General features: G+C 32.5%; 2 protein-coding genes across 2 annotated transcripts; one reads left to right on the top strand and one right to left on the bottom strand.

Moving 5' to 3' along the window:
* Nucleotides 1–8,499: 8,499 nt before the first annotated feature.
* Nucleotides 8,500–12,433, top strand: LOC129310304 (probable LRR receptor-like serine/threonine-protein kinase At4g37250). The gene is made up of 2 exons (XM_054952118.1): nt 8,500–10,405; nt 11,583–12,433. The coding sequence occupies exons 1-2, from the start codon at nt 8,749–8,751 to the stop codon at nt 12,275–12,277; spliced, it is 2,352 nt and encodes a 783-aa protein (XP_054808093.1). The 5' UTR covers nt 8,500–8,748; the 3' UTR covers nt 12,278–12,433.
* A 2,003-nt stretch (nt 12,434–14,436) lies between these two features.
* LOC129310295 (cyclin-D3-3-like) lies at nt 14,437–16,258 on the bottom strand. Its single transcript, XM_054952109.1, has 4 exons — nt 15,446–16,258; nt 15,171–15,372; nt 14,957–15,087; nt 14,437–14,881 (listed from the first exon to the last, which is right to left on the bottom strand). The coding sequence occupies exons 1-4, from the start codon at nt 15,926–15,928 to the stop codon at nt 14,633–14,635; spliced, it is 1,065 nt and encodes a 354-aa protein (XP_054808084.1). The 5' UTR covers nt 15,929–16,258; the 3' UTR covers nt 14,437–14,632.
* Nucleotides 16,259–21,402: the final 5,144 nt, after the last annotated feature.

Here is a 21,402-nt window from a genome sequence, read left to right as displayed (position 1 = left end):
TTCTAAGAAAAAACTAGCCATGATTTATATAAAAATTCAATCACATGATCACAATACATAACACATGAAATTTCAAACCCAATTGGCGTTTAGCTTGCAAAGCCAAATGGCACATAGTACACAATAACGTAATAAGAGATTAATCAAAGGGGTTGTAAGAATATGGTACTGGGACTAGTTAAGCCCCTTTTGACTTGCTGTAATGCAACATAAACCAGAAACATTCATATTGTGTGGCTAATCACGCATAAAGAAATTAAAGACCGCTTCCCCCCAAAAAAAAAAAGATATCCTTTAATTGTTAGTTTGATTCTCCTTTTTATTTGTCGTGTAATGTTAAATTAAAGATAAATATGTGAATCAATTATTTGTTACTAGCAAGTGGTCCTTGGGAGCTGTAATGACCTCCATCATAACTATACTTAAACTTAATTAAGTAACACTTATTATAACTAGAAATTAAACAAAGGGAGAAGGATTAACCTTGGTCAAAACACTTTTATAAAACTTTTCAGTAAATGGGATCTCAAAGTCATTAAAGTAGAGATTATAGTTTTAAGGCTCATGTAAGAAACTTAAAATTAAAGTACAAACATTGTGGAAACATGAGAAATAGTTGAGCATTTAAGAACATGATAAACAAGGGCAAAACAGACCCATTTCAAACATGCTAGGCACGTCCATCGCGACCAAGTGACCATTTGCCAAGGCTTTAGCATAGAGGCTACTTGTCGTGGCCAAGCCTAGATGACTGTTCGCTACGACCAACAAGACAATCTGTTGCAATGCACACCCAATTACGGCACAATTATGACAACATTAATTTAAACTTCTAAGGCATCTAATTTTTTGTTTTAAACCTCTAGTTGAGGTGATCCAAGGCCTACACATAGATAAATAAATACTCTAATTAATGGCTCCAGTCTCATTTCAATTTGATACCACATGAGGATTGTGAAACACTTGGGTTGAGACAAGCATTTACACTTAAAGCACCACAACCAAGTGTCTTCCCTCCATAAGCCAAACATCTATGATCCCCATGCATCAAACACATTCATGCATAATCATATCATATATCATAATGATATCAGCAATTATTATATACATTTGCATGATTGACCTCACTCCAAAGACATAAGAGGTTAACATCCAAAATACCCAAGTCAAACAATAAGCTAGGGCTATATGCAAATGACAAGTAATCTATATTACAATTAAATTTCTACTGTGGGCAAATCAGATATTCAATTATGCAAGTAAGAAAGCTAGAGACTTTATAATAATGAAAGCTCTAGTTCTTCACCTCAGAAGCCTCCCTTTTTCCCTTTGCCTATTATTCCTAAAAAAGTATTAACAAATGATAGTAAGATCATATAATCTCAATAACCAAGCAATTTAATTAAATCATATTAAAATATGGAATGCATAATAAACAAAGCATAATATAATATATGTGTTATCATCAATGCATCACTAAGAAATAAATTGTAGGATTAATGCAACTATCTTATTTCCTTTCCTTATATTATTTGACTAAATTCATGAGCTACTTACTCATATAGATCTAACCTATGTGACTGGGCTAGCCCTGCCCTCCAATTGTGAGGAATTGCCTAATTAAATGTTCCTATACTTACTCTCAAATTATTCGGTCTTCTCTCTTTCTCCCTTCCATCTTTGTTTTTTTTTTTCTGTCTCTCCCTCTCTTTAGAAGAAAAAATCTCTTTGCCCAGAATCAGCTCCCCTTTCCTCGATCTCTCATGCTCTCTCTTATATTCAAAACCAAAAGAAGGAAAATAAAACAACTTACCTTTTGTGTGGTCAAAAACATGCTCTGCTCTTCATTCTTTTGCGTGTCTAGCAGGCTCTGCCTTTTCTAGCACTTCTCTCATCCGATTGTGGCTCTGTGTGTGTGCTTTCCTTTTTTTGTTCTGTCACATCTCCTCTGATCTTGCCGAAAAGGTTTGAGTCTTTTGGCTCTGTGTGTGTGTGTGTGCGCTTTCTTTCTTTTTTTCTGTTCTGTCTTTTCCTGCATGCGTCTGCTTCCTTTCCTTTTCTTTTTGTAGTGTCTGGTATTCGTTTGCTTCTGCTTTTGTGTGTGTGTTGTTATTGCATGTTCTATTTCTTTCTTCACTGAAGGTGTGAATTTTTTGTTTTGGCTGTACCCCGCCTTGTATATTTTTTTGGTTTCTATTTTCTTTTTTTTAATTAAAACACACACACACATTTATATTTTTAGATGAAAAATAAGATTTAAGGAGAGAAATTTAACTGTCAAAAGTTGACTCTCAATATTTTAAATGATTGGGATAATTTGGGAGAGATTTTAAAGATTTAAGCAAGATTATTATTATTATTATTATTTTAAAATATAATCCAAAAAAAAGGATTAAATTTTATTTTTGCATTTTTATATTTTTTTGGTTATTTATTTTTATTTTTGTTAAATTTAGAAAATGCCCGAACAAAATATGATGTTCACAATAATTAACTAACTAAACTTCTCAATTAATTAGTTTAACAATTGGATTAAATTTTTGGGATGTTACAGGAGTTATTAAATGTTGTTAATTATTGAATTAGTTATAGATCAGTGAGTAGTAGATAGCTTAGAAGTTGATAGAAACCAACATTGTCATATTCTTTCAAGCAAAATAGGGTTGAGACAAAATGTTTTGTTCGTTGTTGTTATTATTATTTTTTGAATCAAACAAGACAAGCCAAAGCTTGTTTTTCATTGTTTTTATTGTAGGGGCATATCATACCTCGAAAGAAAGGAATTCTAGAGTGTTTCAAAATGCTCATTCGTAAATTATACAAAACATAAGGATGAAAATTAAGACTAGTTGCTCATGTATTGTCATGTCTTCCCAAGAAAATTAAGACCAGTTGATATATATAGATTTTCTTAAAGCGTACAATATTGTGTATATTGAAATAGATTCCTTATTTTTAGTTTTTGTTATATGTTGTATATGTTTCGTTTGTCGGGCATCACACACACATCAACACACAGACACATATAAAGTTAAAGGACACAAGATATTACTATCATGGGAGCATTTGACACAAATCATATACACATGGTAAGAAAATTAAAAAGTTTTATGGAGGCAGCTGCCTCTGTACATGTTAGGAATAATTCCGTATATACGAAATGATATTATCTTAACCAATATATGTGTGCGTACATGAAATTAAAACATATCATGTAATTTTTAATCAACTAATCAATTTGAATATTGCCTGCCAACATTGGCATCCGATAACTAAGAGGATTCTCTTGATTTTGCACGACTTTCATTTGTTGAAAAGCTTATTTTGATTGAATTTTTGATTTGTTTATCCTTATTTTTTATATAAAACATGTATAGATGTTGTTAGATTTTATATGTGTTAATTTTACTTAAGGATTATGGTTTATATCAAAATAATTTAAGCCGGTCGGACTTAGGAGTTACTTTTAGTTTAATCCATTTTCCTATAAAAAATATGGACTTAATATTTTCATTCAAAATTCTAACATTAATTTGACTTTAATCTCTAGATTGTTTATTTAATACTTGTTTTTAATAAGATATTAATTGCTTGGAAGTCGGATAGTCACAGGCCACAACGTTAACGTTGTTTGTCTCATGTCTCATGCCATCTTTGTTTATTTGTCATCTCGTCCTATATGACTTAAATTACCTCATGAAAGCAAATTAAAATTCGTACTCTTTTGGTTATCAGCGAAAGGAACTAAAAAGAAAAAAACAGTTAGATTATTTTCTAAAAAAATTAAATTAGGGACACTTGGACCGAATAAAAAAATACAATGAGACAAAATATACTTCAGTAAAAGTATTTAAAAAATTCAAATGAAATATTAAAACAGATACAATTTCGAAGAATCTTTAGTTGCTCATTTTGTTTTCCTCGTGTCCTTAATTTTTGCATTGATGATTGGGAAAATTACTTAAAAATCCCATATAATATATTTAAATACTACATAATTTATTGACAACTTAGCAAACGAAAATTAAATGACAACACATTTAGTTATCATTTTCCTTTACTTGCTCAGTTATTAATGGATCTTATAATATTTAATCGTGTTATATGGAAACTTTAAGTTATCCTCCCTTAATAATTAAATAATTGAGAGAATGAGAAATAGACCTTATAAGAATATTAATGTTAAATGATAAAGAAAAGATCTAATGATGGGAACATAATGACTCTATATTTTCATGTATTTTGAGAGTTTCATTAGTTAATTAGAGAGTCATCTAGTGATTTTTGGTTAATTGTCTTGTGTTTAATGTTTATTTTTGTGTTGGTTAGCTTGCTTATAAACATTGTGCTTTGATTTCTTTTAGAGTAATTTCTATTGTTAATTTGAGTTATTTTAATATTAGGAACCCTTACAAAAACTTGGAAGAAGTGAAGGAAGAAAAATATGATTATTTTAAGGAAAAAATTAGACTTCAATGATTACTTGTTATAGCAAGTTAGTGTTATAAAGCAAATTCTAAACTAGAAATAGAGTTTGTTATAATGGGCACTACAGCAGATTTTGAACCAAAAATGCATAGCATCAATTTTTCAGATAGAAAATAAAAGAGCACGAAAGTTTTCTCATATCTTGACTTTTAGGGAGCATTCTAAACCATAGGAGGTGATTTTGAAGGCTAGACACTAATTTAAGAGCTTGGAGGAAGATGATTCATCCAATTTTTTTGATTCCTTCGAGTTTAATATTGTTTTTCTCCTTCCTCTCCATTGTTTTTGATTTGGCTCTTTCATTACTACAAAATAACTTACAGAATCACTTATTTTTGCCCAACGAGAGTGCTTCAAAAGCACTCCCATATCCAATGCTCCCGTAGATATGGGAGCACTTTTAAAGCCCTTCTATAGGTAACATATATATGAGCATTTTTATTCAAAGCATTCCTATAGGTTTTACTCATGAGAGCGTTATTCATGAAAGTGCTTTCGTAAGTTTCATTAAAAAAAAAACACTTAAAGACATATGGAAGCGTTCTTTATAAAAGTGCTCTTGTGTGACCCTTGTGGGAGAGCTTTTTGTTAGAGTGCTCCTATAAATGCCAACCTACCGGGGCACTCTAACAAAAAGTGCTCTTGTATGTTGGGATATAGGAGTGCCTTTATTAAGAGTGCTCCCATATCTAAACATTTTAGAGCACTTTCAAAATGAGTGCTCTCACATGTTTTTTTTTCTTTCAAATTTTTGTTATCTTTTTATACATCTTTTGCTACTCATTACGAATGACAATTATCCCATACCAATATCAAAAAATCAATATAAAAACAAAATAGTTAAACATTAGATGTTATATACAACTAAGGAACTTGAAATTAAAACTAACTTAGATTAAATTTCTAACTTATCTAATCTCTAGTTAGTCTTACAAATAAAACTTTTAGTATCTTTCTAACATTAGATGTTACCTATCACATAAAACTAATTACATCTTTTATTTGCTTCATGGTTAAATGCGAGAATCTTGCTCCAGCAAAATACTACAAGAAAAATCAATGTATAATTAATTATTTATGTTATATGTAAGACATGAATTTAATTTTGAAACACTTATATTTGGCGGAATGATCAACTCTTACTGTGTGATTACTTTTTATATAAACTTTAACACATAGTAACCATATACATGAATTTAATTTTGAAACACTTATATTTGGTGGAATGATCAACTCTTACTGTGTGATTACTTTTTATATAAACTTTAACACATAGTAACCATACTTTCAACTTTTTATTTGTATAGGTGCCTATAAAAATAATAAAATAAGATGTAATTATCCAAAAAGTTAGAAAGAAATGGAACTAATTAACATTTTAGAGATCAAATTACATCTACAATTTGGATCTACAGATCAAATTTGGAGAAAATTCAACAGAACTTCCCTTATAACTTGGATGTTCCATAATTGCCCAGATATTCTACATCAATTCAAAATAGCATATTCAGAATAATAGACATAAAATATTAATCAAATAATCATTTATATACATATATACCAAACATGTTTTATTAAGCAAATAATACAAATTAATCGGTTAATTAAAATCTTCTCTAATATTTAAACTTTCTTTCCAATAGGGTCCCAAGTTTTCATCATTAAATAAATAAATATTACTTAAAATAAAATTAAATCAAAGTTGTAGAGTATACGAAAGTATAATATATCAATCGTTTGAACAACATAGCAAAAGGGGGACAAAAAAGTCACTTTATAAAATTATGAGTTGTTCGTTATAGGCAACGGTTCATTCACCACGACAAACCATGTTGAGGTGAATTTGGTCTACATAATAGTCAACATTTTATATATAAATGGTGGGGATAATTTGTTCAAATTTTAAAGTTCAAGGCCCACGACGCTACTCATATAATAGTTTAGGGTTTGTAGTCTTAATTAACAAATGACACATCAGCAAGGAACTGTTATGTCAGCAGTTGACTGGAGCCCATGATGAATAGTAATGATGTTAACAAAAAGTTGATGTAGAGTTTAATTTGCTATGAATTTAAAAGTTTGTGATTTATTTTACACATTTTAAAAGTTCATGGCTCTTTTCACACAATATTTCAAGATTTATTTTGCTCATTAATCCTACATAATATAACCCACAATCCAACAATGACCATAATAAGAAAAACATATATGTTATAAAAAAAAGATAAACATATATGTGAGAAAATTAATACCGCTTGTATCAATTAATATGAATATCAAAATTAATTCGCCAATGGCATCATGCCACAATGGCATAGTTAGCTGGGGTCGGTTATTTATACAACAAATAAATTTGCAAAATTTAAGAAATTTAAGTAGCCACTTGAGATTAACTAAAGTGGTAAAACTTAAAAGTGGAGTGACGGCTAAGGAAAGGTGAACTATTAAACCCATGCATTTTATATGAGAGAGAAATATATAATTAGTTAATTACTCTCAAGATGATAATTTTTTAAATGATTGTATTGACAAAATTATGGTTACTTTATACCTAACTCACAAGTTGAATGAATTGAGATATGAATTTCAGTTAATGTTTAAATCCTTTGGAGTAACAAAAAACGTTGTAAAATTATATTCTCATTTTTTAAAGTTTAGAGATAGACTTAATTTAACGATAAACATATTTTTACTAGTATTTATTGTCATGTGGGTGCTTTTTTTTTTTTTTCCAACGTAGTATGAAGGAGGGTCAAGAAAATGAAATATCTCCCCTAATATCATTTTTATTTAGGACAAAGAATATTACTTATAAATCTATTGATGACACTCCCTCATTCCCTAAACATAAAATATTTTTTAAAAATTTATTTTATTCATAATATAATGGGTGTCAATAATATTTTTAAGTAATTAAATAATTTTTTTTCTTATCTTAAATAGTTGAGGAGATATTAATTGTGTACCTCAACCTCAAGTATCATGATATTAATTGTGACATTATTAAATAATAAAATTAAAAAATTATTGTGATTTTATGTAATTTTAACTAAATAATACATGTTTATTAGTATGCAGGGATTCGATTAAAAAATTTTATCTACAACTACAGGGATGAAGAAAGTATTTAATTTTTTTAAAAAATTAATTTACAAATTCTTATAGTTTTTTTTAATTTGAAATAAGGGCTCATAGTTTATTTTGTTTTAATTTTGCTTTTATAATTTTATGTGTTAAATTTACCAATCTATAAAGGTTAAAATTTTTAAATTTCTCTGTTAAAAAATAAAATTAAGAAGAATTTTATATAATTTTGTTAAATGATTCTATAATTTTATAATTAATTACATAATTTTATAACTCAAAATTTTTATAAATTGATCAATATTGATATTTATATTCGTTCTATTATTGAACAATAATTTTATATTTTTTAAAAAACATAATTTAACTATTTGGAATTGCAGGTCGCTGGACATTATTTTCTCGTAAATCATGATATACAAGTGCCATGATCTAAGGAATCTGTTTTATTTATTTTTTAATTGAATATATTAGTAGATTTTACAAAAATTGCTATGAAATTTTTAAGGGAAAAAACTTTCATAGTTAACCAAGCTTACATATTTAAGATAATTATTTTTAATTAAATTAAATTAAGACATGTCCATCTTCTATAAATTATTTATTTTAAAATAAACTCCTGTTATTAATATTATTATATATTAAAAACTATTTGTCTTGATTTAATTTGGTAAAAATATATTAATCACATTAAACAAAGTTTTGCCTCATTTTAAAGAGGTATCATCTTAAAATATTTTGATAATGACATTATCAAATTCTGACAACAATTTTTTAAGAACTTATTTGTAAATGATATTAACATTGAAAATGATTATAATTTTTGTTTTTGGGAAATTTTAAGTCGTTGGCAATAATTTCCTCTTAATATATTCACACCATTATTTAAGGAATCAATCATCAAAGCCTTGGTTTCCAAATCTTCCTAGCACCACCTGTGTCTAGTAGTCGCAAAAGATCTATTCTTCCGACACTTTACCCGCAGAGTACTGCGAACCCATTTAACTATTTCCATCTCGTCTTCGCCATAATTCTCTGGTTTTGCTGAGCTGCTCTGTTCTTCATCCTTCTATTTCTTTTTTTCTTTTATTTGTGTTCCAATTCTGTTACATCACAAGTATCTTTCTCCTCTTTTATTCGTCCAGAGATGTGGCCGTCGGATTACACTCTCAAATCATGAGCTTCTCCAGTCTTCTTCCCCATTTATGCTGGAGATTTTTCCTACTTGTTTTTCTTCTTACTGTTGCTGTGAATCCATGTCTTGCATTAAACAGAGATGGTCTCTTGTTGATTTCTTTGAAGTACTCTGTTTTGACTGATCCTTTGTTCCAGCTTGGAAGCTGGAACTACTGGGACCAGACTCCTTGTTTGTGGAAAGGAGTTCAATGCGACGTTGTTCCGGATGCAACGAATTCTTCTCAGGATCGTGTGGTTGGTTTGGCTCTTCCGAATTCTCAGCTTCTGGGCTCCATTCCTGACGATCTTGGTTTGATTGAAAATCTTCGAAGTCTCGACCTCTCTAATAATTCTCTCAACGGCTCTCTTCCCACTTCACTTTTCCAGGCTTCAAAGCTCGGGTTTCTTGATTTGTCTAACAACTTGATCTCCGGGGAGATTCCAGATTCCGTAGTTCAGCTCACTAATCTTCAGCTTCTTAACCTCTCTGACAATGCATTGGCGGGAAACCTTCCCACTGGTCTTGGAAAGATGCAGAATCTAACTGTTGTGTCGGTGAAGAATAATTACTTATCAGGTGGTCTTCCTAGTGGGTTCCGAATGACGCAAGTCCTAGATCTGTCTTCGAACTTGTTGAACGGATCTCTTCCTTCGGATTTCGGCGGTGATCGTCTGCGATACTTGAATATATCCTTCAATAAATTTTCCGGGAAAATCACCCCAGAATTCGCAGATAAAATTCCAAGTAACGCTACAGTTGACATCTCCTTCAACAATCTCGCCGGAGAGATTCCAGATTCCTCCGTGTTCACGAACCTCGATTCAAACTCATTTTCTGGGAATCCCGATCTCTGCGGAGGAGAAATCGATAACCCATGTCCCATCTCCTCGCCACCAGCTCCTTCACCAAACGCCACTGCTCCGACATCTCGTCCTGCATTCGCCGTATTTCCAAGAACACTTGATCCTCCTCAATCGGAGTCAGTAAACGGGCCTTTGCGGCAAGAGAGGACAGGACTAAGAACAGGAACAATCATAGGAATCGTTGTAGGGGACATTATAGGCATCGGAATCTTAGCCGTGATATTCCTATACGTGTTCCAATTAAAAAGAAGGAAGAAGTCGGAGGATGCCCTAAACAAAGAAGCCATCAATGGGTCATCATCGCCGTCCTTCGAGTCAAAAGGGTTCAGAAGTTGGTCATGCTTGCATAAAAACACCGAAGAAGAAGAATCATCATCACCATCAGAATCTACAAGTTCTTCTGAAAGCGAAGTGGAAGCACAAAATGGCGCTAAAAATCAGATTCATAGACAAGAAGAATGTTTGCAGAACAAAACAGGGACGTTGGTGACAGTTGATGGGGAAAGAGAGATGGAGCTGGAGACGCTTCTAAAGGCGTCAGCTTTCATCCTGGGCGCCACCGGTTCGAGCATAATGTACAAAGCAGTCCTCGAAGATGGCACCGCGTTAGCGGTCCGGAGAATCGGTGAGATCGGTGTAGGCCGGTTCAAGGACTTCGAGACGCAAGTCCGGGTCGTAGCCAAACTGGTTCATCCAAACCTGGTTCGGGTTCGAGGATTCTATTGGGGAAATGAAGAGAAGCTTATCATCTACGACTTCGTTCCCAATGGCAGCCTCGCCAATTTTCGCTACAGTAAGTCCCTCGTCCCTTTCTCGCCAATTTTGTTTTTGAATTAAAATTAAAAAAATAGTAATAGTGCGAATTAAGATTAGAATTTAGAACATTCTCTTAAGTTGAATGACGCTGACTAGAGCAGGGTAAGGTGGGATTAATTAAGTAGGATTATGATGTGGTGAGCTTTAGAGGATAATAGAGCTGACGGTGGAGTAGGTGAAACTGAACCCTTCTCTTTAATGCATCCGAGTCAACCTTTCTGAGTCCCACTGCTTTACGTATGGCTTTCTGATCATAAAACGCGTGCTCATAATTACTAACACTGCCCCAGATTTTCTTGTTGGTGTGAACACTGTACCCAGTTTAACATTATTCATTTATTTACGCCCTTTTGTTTTCTTTCTTATGTCGCTTGCCTTTCCAACTGAAAGAAAACTTCACCCTTTCCTTCTGCCTCTTGTCACCCCACCGTCTCACGGTCCTCTAAGGTTATATTTTGGATACAGCTTTTTCTAATTTGAAAAGTATTTTTCACATGCTATCCCATGCAATCGTGATTTTATTTATTAAGTCATTTTTAACCTGTTTTATCAAATCAAGAAAAACTTGATTTTTTAATTTTGTTTAAAAATTTAATAAGTTTTAAATTTTATTCTCATTAAATGTGTCCATTAAAATAAAATAATCTGACATTTAATGAAGGAAAAAGGATAAAAAATTTATATAAAAATTAAAAAAGTATTTTATAAACAGGATCAAAATAAGGACGCTCTTTTTCTTAAGACCAAAGGAATAGATATTCTTTGGATATTTATTGTGCTAATGTGAAAGTCTATTTAAAGTCTAATTGAAAGTCTGTTTAGGAAACCCAGCTTTTAATTTTTTGAAACATGAATTGAAGCTATTCTTAATTGATTTTTATATTATCCAAACAAATTTTATGTTTCAAGCCAAGTATTTTAAAAATATATTCAAACATAGACGGATTGTTGACAAATGGATTTTTGCTAAATTGGAAACTAAAATATGTATCATGTAAATATAATTTTAAGTTAAAATTTCAAAAATTCCTATAAATCCTTATGTAAAAAATAAATTTTTTCTGGGATTATTTTTTTCTTATCAATGTACTTGGAAATTGGAAGGTGTTTAATTCTGGAACACAATTTTGAAGTAGATGTGCTTTGCATGTCAGGGAAAGTAGGCTCCGCGCCTTGCCATGTGCCATGGGAAATAAGGCTGAAGATTGCTAGAGGGGTAGCACGTGGGCTGGCTTACCTCCACGACAAAAAGCACGTGCATGGAAATCTGAAGCCCAGCAACATTCTCTTGGGCAGTGATATGGAGCCCAAGATTGGAGACTTTGGTCTTGAGAAAATTCTAACAGGAGATACCAGTTACAAAGCTGGAGGCTCGGCCCGTATTTTCGGGAGCAAGAGATCCAGTGCGTCACGGGATAGCTTCCAGGATATTAACGTTGGGCCAAGCCCAAGCCCAAGCCCAAGCTCATTAAGCGGTGTCTCCCCTTACCATGCACCTGAGTCATTCAGGAACCTGAAGCCACACCCAAAGTGGGATGTCTACACGTTTGGGGTCATATTTCTGGAGCTACTGACGGGAAAGACTGTGGTTACTGATGAGACGGGCCAAGGCACTGGGCTTTTGGCGGAGGATAAGAACAGGGCCTTGAGGATGGCTGATGTGGCAATCCGTGCTGACGTGGAGGGTAAAGAGGAGGCCTTGTTGGCTTACTTCAAGCTAGGGTATAGTTGTGTGACCAGCGTCCCTCAGAAAAGGCCGTCAATGAAAGAAGTGTTGTATGCTCTTGATAAAATCACGAGTTCCTTTTCTCCGTCTTCTTCGTCGTGCGCCTATTATTACGGTCACTAAACCCTGTGCCTTTTGTTCTCACACTGCTCTTGTAGAAATTTGTATTTATGATTGACCAATAGCAGTTTAGTAACCATCGTGTGCATTGTGCTTGTATGACAGATTCATTTCCCTAATTATCTAGGAATCTTCTAATAGAATAATCTTTCTAATTTTCTTTTGGTTCTCACGTGTTGACTCAGTCCACTTCACCAAGTTCACTTCCATTGTATCGGATCTTGAGGTTGAATGCCCAGTCTTGTGTTCATATCCCATTCCCATTTAAGTATGTGGTTTGCTGAACATGTGAGGCCAACAATTCTGACGAAGGAAATGATGAAGACAAGTGTAACTGTTCTTAGCACATCCACGTTTTTCCAGAACACTGCGAAGCAACATAACGACCAAATTTGACTCTCAGAAGCAGGCTCGTCATAAGCCCCAGAATTATTGTCTGGCAGCACCATAGCTGTCACGTGGAAAATATCTCGCTTACGCCGTGCACTCAAACCATCAAAGCCCATTATGCAGTTCCGACATGTACCGAATCTCTTCAACTTACTCCAATTGGCTCCAGAGTTTTAAATTCCCAGCACAAAGAAAATGCCTTCATATTCAATTATTCACACACCTTTTTTTTTTTCATTACAAATGGAGGCAAAAGTCTGCGTGTAGAAAAAAAAAAGGAATAAGAAAAAATCAACCCATATTCCTACGACAGTATCTAGGTCGTACTCATAGCTCATGATAGCTAAACATTTGAGAGATGGTTTCATAACACTCCCGGCCTCCATATATAAGAGATTTTTTTTTAAAAAAAAATTGTCTTTAAATATAAAATGTTATTAACATATTTTTTTAATAAATAGATCATTATATTTTTATTAAATTAAAGAAAAGATAAGTACTTTCATCAATTTACTTTTATTAATTTACGTAATTTAATTAAAAATATCTTATATATAAAAACGAAGAGAGTAATACGTTGTTGAATATTGGTGATCTGAGGATAAAACATTGCGTGAGTTAATCTATGCTAACTCCAATATGGCTCCAAAGTTTTAGCTTTAAACTCCCAGCACAAAGAAAATGTTTTCATGTTCATACCTTTTTTTTTTTAATTACAAATGGAGGAAAAATTCTACATTAAGAAAAAAAGGAACAAGAAGAAATGAACCCATATCTCTACATGTAGAAAAAATGGTTCCATAGTAATACATTGTTGGTGATCTGAGAATAAAATATTGGGTGCTAACTATTTTGTGCAAGTGTTTACTTTCCTAGACATGTGCTCATAGAAAACCTTTCAATCATATATAACATTTTCCTACTATTAACTACAACTCCATAGGTGGGGTGAAATTTGTACTGAATTTTTTTTGAATGTTCTCTAAGATTTTTCTAAAATTGAAAAACAAATTAACTTTTCTATGTTGGAAATAAAATCCAACATATGAGGCTACACATGTATATATTAAAAATTATGGCCATTATTTAATTAAGTTTAAATAAAGTGGTCTGTCTAGGATAAAGTTGTAAGACTTGGGAGTATAGTTGTAATGGGATAAATGAATAAAAACTAAGGTGATATTTATGATTTGTTAAGGAGCCAAATTATAAATATTACAAACTAACTCTATAAATAAAGGTTATAATTATTGGTTTGGCCAACTAGAAAAAACGTTCTCCAATGCCCTTCTTAAAAACATACAGAGTTCCCACCAATGATAAATTTAGAAAACACATCCTAGAAATATGGTGATGAATTTAGGTATACTTTCGTGTTCTATCTCTATTCCTAAGTTTTGATATAAGAATAATCTTATAGGCTTATATAAATTTAATTTTGACTTCATATATTCTTCTACTGTTATGATCAAATCTATATCATTCTAAAGCTGAGAGTCCAACAAAGATTTAAACCTTTTGTTAGGCCGATCATTTCCACCATAGTGACATTCACACACATTCACATTAATAGGTTTCGGAAACATCTTCACTTCTGTTATACTCGTGTTACTATTCACAGACCACGGTTTCCCACTAGACACGTTTCTCATTTTATCTGTCAGCAAAATTAAGATGATGTAAACTTATTCCCGAATATTTCGTGTGAACTTGTATCCAAAAGCCGACTCGCAAGTAGAAATGGAGAAGTGGATGCTTTACTCTATGCCTAATTCATTTTTCGGCCAGGAATGTATAGAACCAAAGAACAAAACTGTGATAACCAAAGTTACATTCCATGATATGATCATTGCCAGATTGATAACGAAAAGAAGACTAGCTAGTAGCTGCCATGTTTGAAATAATTACTAACCAGTAGGTAAACTATCGAAGGGCATTAATAACATCAATAAATCAATGGACGCGATTTTATGAAGCCAATTGCATAGGCTGCTCCTGAGACTGAGATCGATTCTTCTTCAACATTGGCTCCTCTGAAACTGAGACTGATCCTACGGCCCACGAATCATTCGAACTATCATAGTTAAAGAAAGCATCGATGACACCATCTGGGCTTCTCGGTTCAGATGGGCGTTCGCGTCTGCTTTGAAGATTTTGGATGTCTTCATGACACCATAGTATTTTCAAAACAAGTTTGTAGCACTGGTTCACTTGTTCCTGTAAGAGTTTACCATCAAATTTGCCCAGTAATTCATCAAAATTTACTAGTATGGAAAACCATAGAAAGCAAACCTCGTTGATTTTGAGTAAACCCAGAAGCTGGTTTCTGTATTCCCCAGCATTAAACGGTTCAATGTCCCGGATAACGTGGACCATTGTAGCCGCAGCTATTATGGAAGGAAGATGACTCATAACCTTCGAATCTGAAACAAAATGAAGCAAATCCATCATCGGAATGTTTGTCTGATGCCAAACATGGAAGAGTAACTGCATAGGAATAGCTTACCCGCGAGCAGTAAAAGCAAAACGCGTTCGCATCGCAAGAGGAATTCACAGTGCGAGTGGCTCTTTAAACGGAGTGTTCTCACAATGTGGCCGAAGAAAGAAATTGGAGTCACAGGATTCATCTTCCATTGAAGAGTTGATAACACTAGAAGCTCCATTCGCTTTATATCTTTTGCTTCGAATTCATACTTGGATTCCTCCACCTGATTCGAAAACAAAAACCCCAACTTTAGGAAACAAACAAACACCAAGGATTCATAATAATGTGACACATACTTGAAGGTCTGCGAGATGCGGCACAGGAGTCTCCTCCACTTTTGCAGCCAGAAATAAACAAGCAACTGCAGCGAGCTGTGTCGTCCATGGCTTGTCTCTCCGAAAGATTAGACTTTGGATGAAGCGATCGAAGTAGTTCACAGCAAGAACAGTGGTCAGAGCAGAGAAATTGTGGTGAGCAGAAACCTTCAAAACCCAGAACACAGCCTCTTCGCGAGCTTCCTTGAGAGGCTCATCGATTATTAGATTACCAAGACCGTAATGGGTCCCTCTTTCTTTTGATATTAGAGAGGCAAGATCATCGTCGTCCAAGAAAATATCATTGTGTAACAAAATCAAAGGCAAAGATGGGGACTTTTCCCCGTATGTCTCTCCTTGAGTACCATCCTCTGAAAAACCGTCTTCCTCACAGAGAAGCTCGTCTAGGAAGAACGAGTTCTGGGCATCATTTGTGAGAGCCATGTTCGTCACAATGAATGGCATTTCAAAGATAATTATGTGGCGAGTATCTGGAAGGGAGTGAAAAACTTATGAAAGCGCATCATGGCCATCGTTGAGGAGATGACTCATTATTGTGAATTTGTGATGTCGTGCTCATCCAGTGTGAAAGCAATTGTTGTACACGCTCTCGTTTAGGAAGGTGTTGACAGTAGGAGTAGCAGGAGTAGGATGTGCGCTTGCAGGTCGGGTTCCTCGAAGAACGAATCGGATAGAAACTGAAGAAGAGGTGTTGGGAAGGTAACGGCTGCCACGCGCGTCGAAAAGCCGTTGGGGTTGTGGATGGAATCGTGAAGGCGCTTTCAGTTTTGAGGGCGTCCAAGTCCAACAAGGAGAAATGGAGGATCGTGTTCCAGCAGGACAGTAACCAGAATGAGATGAATTTAAATTAAATCCTCTTAAATTTAAATTAAAATTATGTAAATTACATGAAGTTTTTTTTTTAATTTGAAGATTTTATATTTTATATAAAATAATAAAATGAAAAAATATTAAATTTTTTAAATTCATGAATTTTTAGTTTTGGAGGATTTAAATTCATATTAAATACTATTAATTCAAAAAAAATTTCTTTTTAAAATTTTATTATTATTATTATTGGATAAAAAAATTAATATTATATTTTAGATGAATTTGTTTTGTGGGTAACTTTTTTTTTTCCTGCCAGCATCGTGCATAACTAATATCATCACGCGCGGGATTGTTGTATTTTCTGGAGTCTGACACTAGCAAAACGTTTGGTCAAACACGTTCCAATTATTATTTTTAAATGAAAAAGACAATCAACCCCTTGGTGTTTAATATTCAATTTACATCTTATAATAATTTACTTAAACAACTATTTATTATATTTAATAAAAGTTCATTCTAAATATAATTTAAGTATATTTTTTGGGGTCATTCAAACAAGCTCTAACGCCCAGGCCTTAAGTGCAGGTGATCTGGACAGCCTAGTCTTACTCAATTCAATTGACCTAACTAAGCAAACAATAATTATAATTTTTATCCATTAATGCAATATTGTGTTTTGCAAGCACGTTTACATACTCTTAATCTTTAAATTTGCTTTGGCATTCCAAGAAAATTATAATAAAAGATCTTGACCAACCACTATTATTCAATACAATTACTCTTTTGATGATTAACTCCTTTAGCACACTAGTAATTTTGAAAGAGCATAGGGCTCCACACCAAAACCCAAACCAACATGAACAATTACCTAAAATAAATTGAAAAGTGAGTTGAAAATATATATTTTTTATAATAAACAAAGAAGAGTAAAAGCAAACAGCTACTCTACAAAAACAAGAAAGAAGAAAATGAAGATCCTTTACAGGTAAAATGTGAAGAGGAGATAGTGTCAATCCATGTTTGGCAAGATAACCAACTTCCACATTAGCCTCTCTTCAAACAAAGCCAAGCTCGATAGTCCAATCACAACAAGACATATCATGACATTCAAGAATCAAGTTCCAATTATCATGAGCATTGTTGTTCCCATCCTTAATTAAATTAAAGGCCTCTAAAGAGTCACTTCTTAGACAAACCTTTCGATGTCCCCCATCCCAAGCTTGCCAAAGTCCTATAAGACAAGCCCAAAGTTCAATAACAAAAGGATCTGTTTCTAAAAGTTTAAGCATAAAAGCTTTTAAAAGAGAGTGATAACTATCTCTAATGACACCCTCACACTTGTATCAATATTAAAGTGAGAATAAGTCATCATCTATCATTATCCAACCTCCCTATAACATAGGAGGATTTCCTCCCTTCTTCATGACTGTATGAAGATTAACTTGTCTCAAACTTAGATGTGCCTTATTATAGCTAGAAACAATAGCCCTAGTCTTCATATAAAGTTGTTGATTGCTAGGATTGATATTTCCAAAAATTCATTCATTTCTTCATTTGCAAAGCAGCCAAAAAGTAATAACAAATAATTTCTTCTAGTTATTCGCAAACTATCCCACCTTTGCATTGATGTTTAAAGAGAACCATTTTCACATATTACAATTGAAAAAACATGCGATAATACTCAATTTTATAATAGAAAGCCATAAGGATTTTTTGGCAATTCCACAAATAGGATAAGCATCATCACCAATGAGCATATTATAAGCAGACTTAATAGAAAAATTACCATACTTCTCAAGCTTCCATCTAACTGCTTCATTGCCATCATGCCCAATAGCCCAACCACTCTTTTCATAACTTATACCCAATTGTCATGGATTCCTATCCACAGTTGTAACCCAAGTTGAGATCTTCTCAATATTTGGGATTAAGTTGGCCCTACACTTACATTTACTTCTAACAACTTGAGCCCATAAAGTACCCTTATTATTTATCAATCCCTATCCTGCCTTTATCATAAAGGCCTTATTTTGAAGTCTCACATGTCAAATTCCCAATCCACCTTTCTTATTCTCCTTACAAAGGTCACTTTGTAATTGAATGTCAACTATAAATTAAAAGTTGTATTTAATATTATAATATCTTTTAAATAATTAAAACTCCACAATTTATAGTTGAAAATTTTTTTTAAACACACCCCCATTTTTTTATACCTTACTTACTATTATTATGATATTAGATTGTAGAGTGAACTTACTTAGATGCTAGGATTTATCATTTATATTTAAGAAGACTTATTATAAAATCATAATATATATATATATATATATGAAATTATATTTTTATAAATAATAGTATGACACTATGACTTGTTATAAAATACATATTTTTTAGTTCCTGTGTTGGTCTAATGTAATTTAAATGTTAAAAAATATATACATGACTAAAAAAATCATTACTACTTAAAAGTAAAAATTTGCAAATTATAATTATTTCAGGGCATGACATGGAAACTTTTTTTGTATTGTGTTGTTGTGGCATAGTATGATAATTCTAATTAATTCACCTAGTTGAACTGGTAAATTATTAAATTAGTGTCTTGATCAGTTAATAAAATTCTTTATTTATGATTGGCTTGATTACAGTTCGACTACAATTTTAATTATTAACATTTAAATCAATGTCTTAACTAATTTAATAACCAATTTGTTGGATAATGCTGGCATCCAAGAGAGAAGTGAATTGGATGATACTTAATTTTTTTGAAAAAGTATGAAGAATGGAAGAGAGATACAAGAAGTAAAAAAAATTTAACACTAAAAATTTATCCTGGTTTAGCCCAATTTCAGTACAACTTACAAGACTTGACTAGTTTTATTTCAAATAACCAACCTTGCTACAACCAACAGTTGTTACAATTCACTTGAAAAATTTCTTTTTAAGATTTCAACTTTATTTTCAAGAAAAATTCTCTTAAAAATAAACTTTCTATAAAAAGTAGATTAAGTATAATGAAAGTTTAAGAACTAATAAGAGCTTTGTCACAAAATTTATCAAAAATGACAAATGAATGAATGCAAGATGTTTGATACACAAATTGAAAGCCTTTAAGAATGTTCAAATAAAGAATAGTTCACTCAATTATCAAAATTCTTGTTCTATACTTGAATTGCGTCATGTATATAGTTTTACAGTGCATAGACTATTAGAATAGTGAATGTATCTGTTGGTGACATTTCTTGTGTGCAACCAAGAGATTCAAGCGTGAAATGGAAATAGGAAAGTTCCAGTCAAGCATATATGATAATTCAAGCATAAATACTAGGGTGACTCACGCATGTTTTAGAAGGTAAAAAGATGCATAACATTCTATATGACAAAATAGGTGTGGTTCTCTCTGACTCTTATATGTGAATGGGCTGACAGAATGCCAAAGCTAATCTAGGTGATAGATCATGCATGGAACACACTAACTGTCACCCGTGAAATGGCTAGTTACAAAACTTAAGCCATTCTAGAAGAAAAATCACATGTGAAACACTCTACCTTTTACGTGTGAAATGACTAGTTACAAAACTAAATCATTCGTTAGATAGATTATGCATGGAACTAATATGTATTCAAGCATAAATTTTATGAATAAAAGATTTAGTTTCTACAAGTGACAAATCACAAATCACACAAGTGCATAAAACGAATCAGGCTAGAATTGGCTTAAGGCTTAATTAGGCTAAATGTGTTCGAAAGATCAATTGACAAAACAGTGTGAAAGCTTTCTCTTTTAGGCGTGAAACGTCACTACTCAAAATGCAAAGGAACACAATGTAACAATTCGAGCATGCATACAAAAAGGTTTCAAGTGTAAATTGGAGCACAAAAGCTTCATCAAGGCATTATACAAATAAAGGTGACAAATCATGCGTAGAACCATTCTGATTCAGGCATGAAACGTTATGCAGTGAAAAGATCAACTTCTACGATCCAATTCAAGTGTGAATAACATTATTCCAAGCTTAAATTGACTAGGACAAGTCTTAAGATGTACAAATAAGACTTATAAGCCTAACATGAGGTATTCACTTTAAAATTGATAATATGTGATTAAGCTCTCATAGTTTTCACATTAAATCTAAGAGAAATAAATGACTTAAACCTATAAATCTTCTTTTTCTCTTGATTCTCCTATAAATCTTCTTTTTCTCTTGATTCTCCAAATTCTTAAGGTTTTGTCTTATCCATGAATCTTTTATATCTGCACAATAACACACACCTCTTAGTTTGTAATCAGCAAAACACATGATTCAACATGATCTACTGTTTAATACTTGATTCTTGACCATTTTCTAGCTTCCCAATATTTATACCTTTTTCTTTGAGAGTTCATATTTGCTTATTTAATATCCTACGTCCTATACAACTAACCACTTACGCCTTACCCTTATCTACTCTTTCTACATACTTTATGTAAATTGCGAACTAGATTTTTCTTTATGAAAATTTTGGTATAAAGATTAAAAAAAGTAGGATAGTATTTAAGAAATGACCCGATTTTAAGAATGTCCAAGTGAGCTTCAAAGATATGCTAGCCATCTTTTTTTTAATATTTGAAATATGCTAGTCACCTTTATGATTCTATCAAGCCTAGTCCTTCTTACTAAATATTTCAACATTAATTGGTTAAGTTAGTTAGTAACAACATGTATATACTGTTTAGATGTTTTTTCCCCAACATATACTAGATATTATTGTATAAATCAAAAGATGCAAGGTAAAGGAGAAAAAAACACCAAAGTTAACAAAACAAATGAAAAAAGACCATGCAAAGAAACAAAAAAAACAACAAAATAGTAAAATTAATCTTCATCACTTCAAACAACAGATAAGCTATGGTCTATTGTAGATGAACAAGTGCTCTTCACATTCTTTGCTAAAACAAGAGATAAAGAAAGTAATGATGTATTCACCCACCCTATCAAGTTCACATTCTTAGGAGCAATTACAATGAGGGAGCTTGCTACAAGACTACCTTTGTGATAAACAAAGGAAATAGAGAACCTAGTATTGGATGCTAAAGAGGGAGCCACCTAGCTAGAAAAAGAAATGTTCTC

Source organism: Prosopis cineraria, unplaced genomic scaffold (assembly GCF_029017545.1).
Source record: "Prosopis cineraria cultivar Desert tree isolate PC_DT_omini unplaced genomic scaffold, ASM2901754v1 PC5, whole genome shotgun sequence".
Lineage (NCBI taxonomy): Eukaryota > Viridiplantae > Streptophyta > Magnoliopsida > Fabales > Fabaceae > Prosopis > Prosopis cineraria.
The sequence above is the reverse complement of the archived record's forward strand: the minus strand, read 5'-3'. Positions and strand labels throughout refer to the sequence as shown.

Coding starts and splice junctions, on each gene's coding strand:
- LOC129310304 (XM_054952118.1), top strand. CDS start 8,749: ATGAGCTTCTCCAGTCTTCTTCCCCATTTATGCTGGAGATTTTTCCTA. Junction 10,406..11,582: donor CCTCGCCAATTTTCGCTACA/GTAAGTCCCTCG, acceptor TTTGCATGTCAG/GGAAAGTAGGCTCCGCGCCT.
- LOC129310295 (XM_054952109.1), bottom strand. CDS start 15,928: ATGCCATTCATTGTGACGAACATGGCTCTCACAAATGATGCCCAGAAC. Junction 15,088..15,170: donor TTTGCTTTTACTGCTCGCGG/GTAAGCTATTCC, acceptor ATTTTGTTTCAG/ATTCGAAGGTTATGAGTCAT. Junction 14,882..14,956: donor GTTTACTCAAAATCAACGAG/GTTTGCTTTCTA, acceptor AAACTCTTACAG/GAACAAGTGAACCAGTGCTA.